General features: G+C 44.4%; 1 protein-coding gene across 1 annotated transcript in view; it reads left to right on the top strand.

The window, feature by feature from the left end:
* Positions 1–6,028: 6,028 nt before the first annotated feature.
* Positions 6,029–13,490, top strand: part of SLC6A2 (solute carrier family 6 member 2) — a 170,752-nt gene continuing 163,290 nt past the window's right edge. Inside the window, exons 1-2 of the mRNA XM_073581679.1 lie at positions 6,029–6,242; positions 6,916–7,314. Of these exons, the coding sequence (XP_073437780.1) occupies positions 6,996–7,314 (319 nt within the window). The 5' untranslated portion in view covers positions 6,029–6,242; positions 6,916–6,995. The remainder of the gene's footprint in view (positions 6,243–6,915; positions 7,315–13,490) is intronic.

Below are 13,490 nucleotides of genomic sequence, written 5' to 3'. Positions count from 1 at the left end.
CCATCCCCATTCTAAATCCCCCCACACATTAAATAACCCTCCATCTCCACTCCAAATGCCCCCCCACATTAAATAACCCCCCATCCCCACTCCAAATGCCCCATACACATGAAATAACCTCCCATCCCCACTCCAAATGCCCTCACATATTAAATAACCCCCATCCCCACTCCAAATGCCTCATACACATTAAATAACCCCCATCCCCACTCCTAATGCCCCCACACATTACATAACCCCTCCATCTCCACTCCAAATTCCCCCACACATTAAATAACCCCTCCATCCCCACTCCAAATCCCCCCTGTTGTGAGTTCATTTTCCCCTTCATTACTGAGGCCCGAGGAACTCCCTCTTCTGGTAAAGAAAGGTAGTGAGCCTGATTATCAAACACCTGAGGCTGTTGATGATGACTGGCTGAGTGGAGTTACTGACTGGATATAAGGCTGCCGACGCCCTTCTGCCCTGCGGGTGATTTCTCTGTGGGATCCTTGGAGACTAGTCTGAATTCCTGCTCCTCTAAAGCTAAGTTTGCTGCTCGGCCTTTTGCTTTTGTGCTTTGACTTTGTTTTGCTTTGTTTTTCTGGATTTCTGCCATTCCCTGCTGGGGTGTGCTGAATTCATTTAGCTCTGTCTTCTGAAAATACCTGAGTGCTATTTTAGTTTTTGAAGCCTAGCTGCTTCAGGGCCTTTTTCATATCAGCTCGTTGGCTTATGTCTTTGATAGGGTTTTGGCAGATTGCAGACAGCAGCCTTCCTGTCCTTTCCTATCTAGGTAGTTTTGGGCCCCGTCTTTGCTCAGTCTATCTTTCTGTCTGTGTTAGTATTTTCATCTTGCTTCACCGTCATTATATGTTGGGGGCTGCCTATTGCTTTGGGGTCTGCTCTGGGGCAGTTTAGATTTCCCCTTTCTTTCTTTAGACCTATGTAATTCTCCGGCTGTGATCGAGGGGTCTAGGGCATCGTAGGAACCCCCCACGGCTACTGCTAGTTGTGTTGATAGGTTCAGGGGTCTGCAATCTGATAGTTGCCAACTTCTCTGGTTTTCTGGACTTAGCTTGTATTTCTGCTTTTGCCTCCTACGGTGACTCATTCATAACACCTCCCCATTAATCTTTGGTGGTTCTTCAGTTCCAGAGTGGAGCACACTTACCACCAGGGTCCTGGGTGCCAGCCGGTGACGTCAACAGCGTGATCACATGACCTTATCACTCTGCTGGCGTCGCTCTGACCTGGTGGTCAGAGCTTCAATTGCACTGGCATTTGTACAGACGCCAGTACAATTGATCCCTGGGAGCTGGCGCTGCAGCTTCTCTGTGTGAGCTGTCAGCTTGACAGCCAACACAGAAAACCGCGGACTCTTAGGCTAGGGAGGCAGCAGAACGCAGCCGCCAGGGGACTGCGCCCCCTGCTGTATGCACCCAGGGAATATGCACTGGCTGCCCCCCGTGGATACGCCTCTGCGTGCTCCCATGTTCTTAAGGGGGCAACACGCGCACGTGGCAAATGCTCCCAGCAACTGCAGGGAGACATTTAGGTTAATGTGTGTTCACCTGCCAGGTGTCTCCCAGCCAATATCTTGAAGACATCATATATATAAGGCACCCTCCCCTATTGGGAGGTGTCTGAGCAACCCCTATAGTTCTGTTAGGTGGTTTGGTATGCAATGTTGCCAGGTCCACCTTCCCTAGTCTGTTAGTGTCCTGTATCATGTATTCCACTTGGTCCACCATAATTAGTCTTTGCTTCCTGCGACCACTTTGGCGGTGTCTGAATCCCAAAACCGTGCTTGCAGTACCTGTACCCCAAGGCTGCATCGGCAATACCTGTCTGCCACCGTGGGGGCTGAATACTCAGGTCAGAACTATGATCCTATCCCTTTGGCCTTCCAGTCCTGCACCATGTGAATTTGTCCCTTTGGCCACCTTGTCTGCACAAGGAGAACCTGTCCCAGTGGCTGTCCTGTTAGCACAGTGAGAACTTCTCCCAAGTGGCCATCCTATCAGAAATTGTCACAAGAGGCTGTCCTGTCTGAACTTGTCCCAAGTGGCTGTCCTGCAATGTCTTAGAATCTGAAATAATGTCTCTGCCCTTTGGGGTCAGCAGCTACTGCGGGATATTGTCCCAGAGTGGCACCTGGCAGCTACCGCACAAGTCTGAACTCGCCACTAGAGGTTCCAGGGAACACCAAGGTAACTTAGTCACTCCAATCTAGGGTAAGTCTGGTCTGTGGTATAGTGGGTACACGAACCACGTGCGCCACCTAGGAGCTTAACAGCTATCTTCATTATGTACAATAAAAATTGACTTTTTATCAGCTTTGTGACTCCTTTATGGCATTTTGTCCAAATTTGGTGTAGTACACAGCAGTTGAAAGAGAGAATGTTTTGAGGAAAGTTCCTCTATATTTCCAAATGTGATCCAAACCCATTCCTGGCACTAATGACCTACTGCTCCTTCCCTATACCATTTTTTAATTGGCATGTAAATAAAATGAGAAAATACCCTGCACTAAGTAAATAATAATAATACATGTAAATAACATAGGGGACTTAGTTGACACAATTGTAAATAAAAAAAAATGGAAAAGCCATCCCACCGCGACAAGGTGTACCCAATCAGGATGTATCTCTAGTATTAAGCCTCTCTATATTGGCAGCAGGCATCAATAGACGGGGGCAGAGCAAAACGTAGTTATTTATGATGTACTATTACTATTTACTTCACAGTATTTGATCATTTAGTTTTTATCATAAGTTATGTTTCTTAATGGCCACAGTGTGAATGTGCACCTACAGATTGCACTTAAACCAAGTTGTGGTCCAGCTCATTTTTTTGTTTTTGCTTTAGTTTTTTGTACTTTGTACATATAGAGGTATAGCGTCCCCTTTTTGGACTGTGCATTTAGTCAATAAAGCTTCCTCAGGCAGGTGCAAAACTGTTTGGCCTGGGTACTGTTCTGTCCCTATCTATTGAGGTCTGCTGGCACATGGAGAGGTTTAATGCTAGGGATAGGACCATCCTGAGTGGGGTCACCTTGTTGTGGTGGGATGACATTTACATTTTTTTTTTAAATCAAAATAGTGTCAACTAAGTCCCCTTTACTATCTCAATGTATTGTTACCCTGCAATAAGTAAATATTTGCGCTCTCTTTAATTTTATCCTAGGTTATGTTTGTTAATTGCCACAGTGTAAATGTGCACCTACAAATTGCACTTATACCAACTTGTTTTCCAGCTAGTTTCTTTGATTTTACCTTTTTTGCAACTGTCTGAAAGCAGCTTTTCTCTGGCTGGTTGATTCACAGTATACAGGCTGCTATAAATGATGTCTGCCGAGAAATCCCTGTCTGCTACTTGGACTTAAATTCCTTAAAGAGAACCTGTCAACTGGTTCATGCTGCTCAAACTTCGGGCGATCAAAACATCGAATCTACCCCAAATTGGGATAAAAAAAGTCAGCTGAGTGTGCAAAAAAATAAGCCCTCACCCAGCCCCAGATCCTGAAAAATGGAGATTCTACGGGCCTTAGAAAATAGCGCCATTTTTTTTTAACAAACTTTGGATTTTTTTATCACTTAAATAAAAAAGAACCTATACATGTTAGGTATCTACGAACTCGTAATGACCTGGAGAATCATAATGGCAGGTCAGCTTTAGGATTTAGTTAACATGCTAATGGGTCGCCCCCATCCCTGGGCTGTGGGGTACTCCGTACCAGGCCGGTGTCAGGGGGAAAGTATCACGGCAGCGGTGACCCGGTCCGTGGCCCTGGGCGCCCAATATCGATGGTGGTTTGTAATATAGTTTATGGAATAGTTCGTGACGCCACTTGTGGTGTTTGGCAAGCAAGATGTTAAGCCAACGCTGCGTGCAGGTCCTCTGGGGCTGATGGTGTGTTGCAGCATAGATGGTATAGCTCCACACAGGTGAAACTGTAACCCCAGGGCAGTGTGTAGGCGCAGGTAGTGTAAGGGATGATACCCAGATGTAGCGGTGCTGACGGTGTTGGCGCACAATGACTGGAAGACACCAGGGCTTGTAGTTCCAAAGCTTTACTCACAGTTCTTGGTAACCACTGGTGCCCGCTTCCATGCCGTGTCCTCTGGGGCAGAGACTCAACCTCCCGGGCAAGTCAGGCTTCTCCTCTCCAACACTCCGCCAACATGTACCTGTCCTGAACGACTCCTCTATTGCGCCTATTAGTGTGAAGAGCTCCAGTACCGTGGTACTCTGAAGTTCCTCCTGTCAGATGTTCCTAACAACTCTACTTGTATGACAGACAGCTGTAGCCTGATCAGGGACCTCCTGGATCCCGACTCTCTATCCGTGTTGCTGTTGTGTCCCAAGTCTTGGATGGGAGTAATGCATTTACAGCCAACTACTCCACCGGTGTCTGCTGCAGAACCATAAGTGTCCATACAACCTCGGGGACCGGGCCTCGGCCTTGCGCTGAGAACCTATAGGCAGGGTTCCTCTTCCAACCCACAACTCCTCTCTGTTCTCCTACTCCTTCGTTCCGTCCTGTTCCTTCTCTCTCTTATGGAAGCTTAGGTTGCAGTTCTACGTCTTTCTCCTTCTGTTCCGTTCCCGTGCCAGCTGGCTCAGATCACTGAGGCAGCTGCAGCACTCCTTCCTCCATCCCTCTTCCAGGGATCCTCACTCCTGTCTGACTTCCTTCCCGACTGACCTTCTGTCAGACTGACCTGCAAATGTACACTTTCCCCCTCTTTTATGCTAACTCCACCCACCTCCCAGCACATCTTGTGTTATGAAGCAGTGTTCCACGAAGGGTGCTCTGCTACCCTGAGCCTGAAGCTACAATGTGGTCCTGCTGAACTATCCTGTGTGTGGGATGCGAGTGTTGGAGTGTGGAAAGGAGTTCCCAACTTACCTAGTTGGTGGGGCACTACACCTTAGGAGAAGGTGCAGTACCTCTGTGGCGACTGAGCCTCAGGGGCACCACACTAAAAAAAAAAAAAATAAATAAATTGTGGAATTGCACCTTTTTTTTTTTTTGCAATTTCACCGCACGTGGAATTTTTTTTCCTGTTTTCCAGTAAAATCAATGGTGTCGTTGAAAAGTACAACTCATTGTGCAAAAAACAAGCCCTCACATGACCACATTAATGGAAAAATTTTCAAAAAAAGTTATGCCTCTGGGAAGCAGGGGAGCAAAAAACGAAAAAAAAACCCCCAAAAAAACGGAAAATGTTCCAGGAGGTGAAGGGGTTTAATATCAATAATTCCGAAATATTATCGTGAAATTCCTTACCATGTAGCGCCCCTTGGCCGACGCACGCGTTGCTATAAAGTGTGTTCCAACATACAACCAGTTAATTCTTGAATCGATAGAAATATATGGAAAAGAGATGGAAAAACCAAAAGTAGAAAACTGCAAGATGTTCTCTAATTCTCCCACAGTCTCCAGGGGAGGATCTGCTTTAAATTATGACTGAGCATATGTATGTATTATGAGTTTATACCATATGTGCTTAGAATGGTTATCGACGCTATCATAAATCTCAACTATAAAGAAGCAACACAAGAATGGGGGCGATCATCGAACGCATCTCGCAGCTCCCGGTAAGATGGCGCCGTATAGCCCATGCATATCGAAAGCGTGTACGGTATATCATTTTTTTTTTTTTTTGCAATATTGAAATATTACTTGGTTCCTTTATGGCTGTCAATATGTATTATCCTTGAAATGAGCCAGATGATCTATCACTTCCTTCTTAAAGCAATCGGCCAAGACCCCCTTAGGGCACGCTGTTTTACATATGCCAGATTGCCTAGATGTCCCCCCGTAATGCGCGATGCTTGAGAGATACAGAACAATTTCCTTCATTTACTTCCTGATTGCTTTTCGGTAATGAAGAAAACCCCAATTTTTTTTTTTTTTAAATTCTTTTCCGTCCCTACTTTATAAACACAACGAATAAACATCTCCCGGCCGCTTATCGTTTGCTTTATCATCAGCAGGTGGCACTGCTCAGTTTCCAATGTCTTCAGTGGGTGTCTTGATTTAACAGGCAGCACGTGCGTCGAGGGGAGCATGGTTTAAAAAGCTGGCATCTTTTCTATTCTTCGCAGTTTTCTCCGAGAAATCACTAACGTCCCACTTGTCGGAGGGGGGGAAAAAAAAAGGTCACCTATAAAAGAAAAAAAAAAGGTGATGGAAAGGGTAGAGGGGACAGCACGCAAATGACTGGATTCAACTATCTACCTGCTTCAAGTTGGTAAGTTTGCATACTATATAGTATATATGGTATGGAAGTTTAAGCTTAAGGCTAAGTTCACACGAGGTGTTTTTGATGCAGTTTTTTATTTTTTTGCTTATTTTCAGCTGCATTTTACAAGGTGTTTTTGCTGCAATTTATTTTATTTTTTTTGTGCTAATTTTCAGCTGTGTTTTACAGTACCAGCAAAGCTTATGAGATTTCTGAAATTTCATGCACACACCCTTTTTTTTTTTTATGTCATCAGTATTTTGGGCTTTGCATGTTTTTGTTTTGTTTTTTTTTTGGCCATAGAGCATGTCACTTCTTTCAGCATTTTTCACCCATTGACTTGAATGGGTGGTAAAAAAAAATGCAAGAAAAACCAAGGAATTTTTTTTTTCTTCTGCAGCTTCTTCCCTGCCAAGGGATCAGGTTTTGCTGAAGAAAAAAAAAGCTGAAAAGAAAACTGTAGAGTGTGAACTTACCCTAAGTCTGTATTCACACGATGTTTTTTGATGATGCAGATTTTCTGTACCATTTCTTCACTTTTTTTTTTTTCGAAAAAAATGAAGAAAAAATAATCATGGTGGGAATAGTAGTTAAGTCACTGTTAATATTCTTCTGAGCAATGTTCTCCTTCACTATGGATTAATGACTTTAGTAATTGTTTTGTTGTTTTTGTTTTTTTTAGAAAAGGTAAACCCTCGATCATAAAGTCCCACCCCGTGGCCATCGCAGACAGGTAATCTCTACCCAGCTCCGATTTTTCAGATGTTAAAAGCCAAAATGTTCAAACCAGGTCAGTCCGACCATAAACTGTCAGCGGTGGTCCCCATCAAAGAGACCGTCCCCGAAAAGAAAGAGGTCGAGCTGATACTTGTAAAGGAACAGAACGGAGTCCAGTACACCAATAACGCAATCGTTGACCCCGACGCCTCTGGGAAATACGAGACCCCTGTCATCCGGGAAGAAGAGGAAGAACGAGAACACTGGGGCAAGAAAATAGACTTTCTGCTATCGGTGGTTGGGTTTTCGGTGGATCTGGCAAATGTCTGGAGATTTCCCTACCTCTGCTATAAAAATGGAGGAGGTAAGAATGAGACTTTTCAGAATTTGCATGAAAACCATTAATACAGTAATGATTATCGAAATCTTTATTTGTACATTCTTATACAATGCACAAGCATAAAGTCCTCTAGTTCTGGGGGAGGTCGGTCATGCCCTAAGTGATATATAATATTTAGTGATATATATATAATATTTGCAATTGGGTTTCATTACAAATCAAGCACCATCTGCCTTTAGTTTCTTCAGGCTGCACTGTCTGTTGCCGGCTGCGTATAAAGAGTTAACTGAGCGTCAATCAGCGAGCTCCCTATGAATGTCAGACCGGAGAGTTTGCAGCTAATTTTCTTTTGTCTTTTTCCGAGATGATTTACCGTATGATCAAAGACCAAATCAAAGTAAAATGTGTAGTGAAGCAAAGAGAATGTAAAAACCAATTGGTGCAAAAATTTTGATAAAACCTAAATCTAAAAATTATTTTTATGCATTTAAGTAAAGAAAAAAAATACCCTTTTATACATTTCAACATAGCTTCACCTACACAGTTGTTGGAACTCATTCTTCAACCCTGTTTGGTTCCTTTTAAGCTTCACAGCTGAAACATGAAAATTTTTTCCTAGCAACCTTACACTACTATTATAAAAATATACACTCGGGAAATATTTGCCTTCCCTTTCACATATTTAGCATAACCTATTCTAATCCAGTGGTCACACTGTATTTTTCTTCGGTGAAGGAATTCTCTGTATGGCTTCACTAACTCTGATGGGTTTTCCTCTTGTTGGTCTCTTTATATCTGTGCTACTCAACCTGCATCTCTCCAGCTGTTGGGAAACTACAACTCCCAATATGTACGGGCAGCTGCAAGTTAGTAGTTCTAAAAAGTTCAGAAACTTTTCTATGTAGCGATCAGACTAGACTCATGCGCAAATGTAGACTTTTCATGGCATGTTTCTGAACTGGTAACCAATCTTAACCCCTACACCCCAGGCCATTATTTTTTCTCCCTCTCTTGTTATATATATATAACCACCAAAAGAGCATGTAACGGGGCGGAGTTTGTGCTGGAAGTGCGTCACTATCATGTTAAGTGCTGCTCTCAGAGACTGACAGCGGTGTTTAACATGTTAACAGCCACAGGTGGATCGCGATTCCACCCACTGCTGTTAAAGGCATATGACCACTGATCAAATCAGCTAACATGTACCTGCCGGAAAATGTAGCGCTGGAGCCCGCGTCAAAGGGGGGGAGACACAACATACGTAGTGTGTGTATATATACTTCATATGTTGTGAAGGGGTTAAAATGTAGCTAAATATAATAAAACAATGAAAAACAAAGTCAATAGAGAATACAGAAAAACATGATCGCGTCCAGTGTACGATCAAGTACAAATACATTTAGAATTTTTTTTTTTATGACGGAGTTTCCCCATCAGGATCAATATACAGTATATGCAGAAAAGCATAAAAAAAAGAAACATTACAACCATTTACTAATTTAGACTGGCTAAAAAACTAAATACCCAGAACCCCAGTAATTCTACTGACCAGGACTTACATCAACATTAATCCCTTGGCCTATGACCAGTTCAAGAGAAACATGAGATCTGGGCATTGTGGAGACTTGAAGGATTACGCACGTTCTTAAATATGAGCTAATATTAAGTATATATAAATATACAATTACATAATACTGAAGAAGTCCTTGTCTGCTTAACAATTCGTTCATTCTGGTGTAAAGTATTCTGTTTTGAAGAGAATCTGACATCAGGTTTTTGTTATGTAATCTGACAGCAGTATGATGTTGGGGCAGAGACCCTGATTCCAGCAATATATCACTTACTGGGCAGCGTGCTGTCATTTTGATATAATCCCGTTTTTCTCTGCTGCAGAGCTGTGTAACCCCCACCCACACTATTGATTAGCAGCTTTCTGTCAATATACAGTGTACACAGAAAGCTGTCAGTGATGTGGGTGGGATTACACAGAAAGCTGTCAGTGATGTGGTCAGGGCTATACAGAAAGCTGTCAGTGATGTGGGCGGGGTTACACAAAGCTGTCAGTGGTGTAGGTGGGGTTACAGAGAGCAGGAGGACTAGAAGGCACAGGACACCTAGTCCTATAGTGATAATCTCCTATATGGAATTATCGCTATAGGACTAGCTGTTGTGTGCCTCCTAGTCAACTACTGTGTAATCTTGCCCCCACCACTGACTTGCTGATCTATGGGCCGCATGTTATACAGCAAGGGAAGCTGAGAAAACTGATGTGTAGGAATGAGGGAGAATATTTAGAATGACTTGTTTGTTTATTGAAATCCCTGCTCATTTTGGGCTTGGAAGTCAAGTGGGTGGTTTTAATCATTGATTGACAGCTATCTCTGCAGGTACATTTAGACAGAGAAGACTGTATCTCGCTGACTAAGACCGCCCATTTGACTAAGTCCAGAATGAGTTCTAGTTGATTCTTTTTTTTCAACAAAATTTTATATATATCAATCCATGATGCCTGTGATGTGTCTGCTATGATCTCTCTTACTTCAATTATGAGTTTACATCAGTGATGTCACTAGAGTCTGATGGGCCCCGGTGCAAGATTTGAACAGGACCCCCATCCTGATATATATCTCTTATCCTGATGTATTTGTCCCTTATCCTGGGACCCATCCTGATATTATATAGATATGTCCCTTATCCTGGTAATACGTCCTCCGTTCTGCCATTCTTCTTTAATGCTTAGAAAAACCGCAACATTGTACTCTCCTTACATCCACTCCCTTGCCCCACGGTGTCCTCTTCCGAGGCCGGCAGCTGACTTCAGCGTGCAGGTGACGGGAGTGCTTGATGTCACTGCCATTTGCCCCCAGTCACGTGCACGCAGTTGTCAGCTGCTGGCTTCTGATTGGCTGGCAGCATGTATTGCCGTGCATGGACTCCATGGGTCTGTGCAACTCAATGCTCTTCATCTGCGTATGCGTCCGAGGAGGCACATCTAGTTGAAGTTTCTGCTGTCATCGCTGGCATGGGCCCGGTCGCGACCTCTGTGACCACGTTCATTATGTCTCTGGTTTCCATTCTTTTTACTGGACAGAAGTGCTTGGCATTCATGAGACATGGAAACCTGATGAAAAAGAATAGTTGTGTAACTAGGTTTTATTTATTAAGATTTTCTTGAGAAGGTAACTCAAAATATTTGGTTGAACACATGAACTAGAGATGGGCGAACCCGAACAGTAAAGGTCAGGGATCGTACTGAACACCTACTGTTCAGGTATGGACCGTGATTGAGGTGTTCTCCAGAAAGTCCATCTTAGGCTAGTTTCACATTAGCGCTTTTGAGCGCAGCGACGGCCCGCGCACGGCCGCCGCTAAGCCCCGCCCCCTGCCGCGCCTCCGCCAGGTAGCTCTGCCTACCGGCGCATGACGCTGCATGCGTCCTGCGTCCCCTATCTTTATCACTGGTGGCGCAGGCCGTGCGCAGTATGCGTTTGGCGGCGCATGCATCCTTTTCACGGTGCGCCGAGCGCAACCAAACTGCAGCAGGTTGCGTTTGGCGCTGGTCGGCGCACCGTGAAAAGGACGCATGCACCGCCAAACGCATACTGCGCGCGGCCTGCGCCCCCAGTGATAAAGATAGGGGACGCATGCAGCGTCATGCGCCGGCAGGCGGAGCTACCTGGCGGAGGCGCGGCAGGGGGCGGGGCTTATCGGCGGCCGTGCGCGGGCCGTCGCTGCGCTCAAAAGCAATAATGTGAAACTAGCCTTAGTGTTTGGGTTTCGCAATCCAAACACCAGCTGTTACCCACGCTGTCATCAGCATGACAACGTGAGAAACACCGTCAGCTCTGATAAATGTAAGATCATTACCGCCATTCAGAAAGCTGCGGTTCCCACTTCAGTTTTTGGGGTGGATTTTTCCAACAGACACCATTTAAAGATGTTCTAGTTTGTGACGGGCAAACTAGTGGATGTTTGGGTCCGGTGGAGCGTCAAAAAAAAAAAAAGTTTGGTTCAGGTACCAGAACAGTACTCAAACCCCATTCAGATAACTGGAGGGGCCCGCACATGCTTTGCTTGCCACGCAGTCATCAATTTCAGCTCTGTATGGTAATTGGCTGACATCAAGCCCAGGGGATAGTAATGGAGAGGCGTCTATAAGATGCCGCATTACTAACCCCATAGTAGGATTGTAAAAGACACCACAAGCATAAAGTCCTTTTATTTGAAAGAAAAATAAGGAAGAAGCTATACTCACCTTACATTGTAAATCCATACTATCCCACGTCGTTCCGGATGATTTGGATAGCGGTCACATCAGCAATCCACCCCCAAAACTTTTTTTTAATTTTTTTACGCTCTGTAAGATAACCTCACACATACCTGATGCTATCTGTTGCTCCCTTAATTAAAACAGCATATTTTTCTGTAATATGCAAATGCGGTTTGAATGCTCTGGGATTTTAAAAGCACTTCCAAAGACACTACCTCCATGGATCTATTTCCCACCCAGTTCTATTTTCCTCTGTATGACTGACAGCTCATTACCTGTGTTGTCAAGCAGAGGAAAGTAGAGCTGGGTGAGGAATAGAGCCAGGGAAGAAATGGCATGAGAATTGCTTCCATACTCCCAAAGCACTTAAGACTCATATTTTTGTTTTTTCCAGGCAGTGAGCAACAGAATGCAAAAGTAAAGGTACAGATGACAATTTCTTTCAGCAAGCAATATGACTATTGTGTGGAAGTGACTGGTGTTATATGTGAGGTCATTGTATGTCCCCCCCCCCCCCAGAATGCGCACGGAGGCGTATTGAGGCCAGGAGAGGGCATTGCAGTCACAGGCGTAGCTGTGGTTGCAATGCATACTAAAGTGAGTATAGGTCTTGGACATGCTGGTTGTCCAAGGCAGATTTAGGGAAAACCTGCTCTGGGCTTTTGTGTTTTGAAACAGACTGCAGATGGTAGTGGTGCAGTCCGTTTCATTCCTGGCCCGGGTTTTCCAGGTGGCTGAAGGCCACAGGTTGCTAGTTAAAAACCCTGCAGTGTAGGGTTTGGGTTTGTCAGGTTCAGAGTCGGTGTCAGTCTGGTGTTTGGAGGAGCAGAGAGCAGAAGGCTCTTCAGAGCTCCACCTGTGTGATGGAACACAGGCCAGTGGAGCCAAGGCAGCTGAAAAGCCTGACACCCACAGCGTACACAGCGGTGCAGTCACCCATGGCAATTGGTCTCGGAAGTTGACTGTCTTGTGCCCGACAGTAAACCGGAGGTAGACTGTCCTGTTCCCAAAGGTGGACTGGTGTGTTTTGTTACTGTAAACTAGGGGATATGGTTCCCGGCTGTAATCCGGAGGATATCGTGTACTGTGTAATGTAGAACATTCACACGGTGGTGCTGTCACCCACGGGAACTGGTCTCCAAGAGGTGGGCTGGTGTGTTTAGTGACTGTAATCCAGAAGAAATGTGCCCGGCTGCGATCCGGAGGATATAGTGTACTGTGTGCTACCGCTGCACTACACCATATAGACCAGTGATGGCGAACCCTTTCGAGTTCGAATGCCCAAACTACAACCCAAAACCCACTTATCTCATAGTGCCAGCATGGCAATTTAACCTGAATACTAAGGTTTTAGTTTAAAAAAAAAAAAAAAAAAAGAGCAACAACTCATTCATTAACTTTTTTTTTTGTCTTGAATGAAAAACATTAGAATTTTCAGTGATCCAAACAACTTTCTTGAAACGTAAAAGTTTGCATTTGACATGAATCTCTGACATCAAGGTACCTTATAGATGATGTTGTCTCATATTGGAGATGTTCTTTCTTTCTTTTCATCATCTTGTCCAAACATCATGATGACTTTCCACAGCCATAGCATGTCTCTACAGACTTCCCTCTTCTCCCAGCACATCTTGACACTATGCCCTTAAGAATAGCAGTGTCATTACAATGCTTCTTAATAAAAATATCTTCCCAAAACTTGTAGGTACACTTTGGAAGGCACTGTTATGGGTATTCTTCAGAAGGCAATGTATACTGACTCATTGGCTCCAGCACAAGTCACTCTGGTGGTCTTTGGCTAGACAGGAAGCCATAATCTCATTCTCTGGCAACTTGACTACTGAGGCCTGTTGCATGGCACCAGCAGGAGTGCATCTGATGATACTTTGTTCTAGTTACCTGAGGTCTTAGCGGTCAGGTGACCAAAGAA

The sequence above is a fragment of the Dendrobates tinctorius genome, unplaced genomic scaffold (genome assembly GCF_039654945.1).
Source record: "Dendrobates tinctorius isolate UK_male_01 unplaced genomic scaffold, ASM3965494v1 ptg000009l, whole genome shotgun sequence".
Classification (NCBI taxonomy): Eukaryota; Metazoa; Chordata; class Amphibia; order Anura; family Dendrobatidae; genus Dendrobates; species Dendrobates tinctorius.
This window is presented reverse-complemented; position numbering and strand designations above follow the sequence as displayed.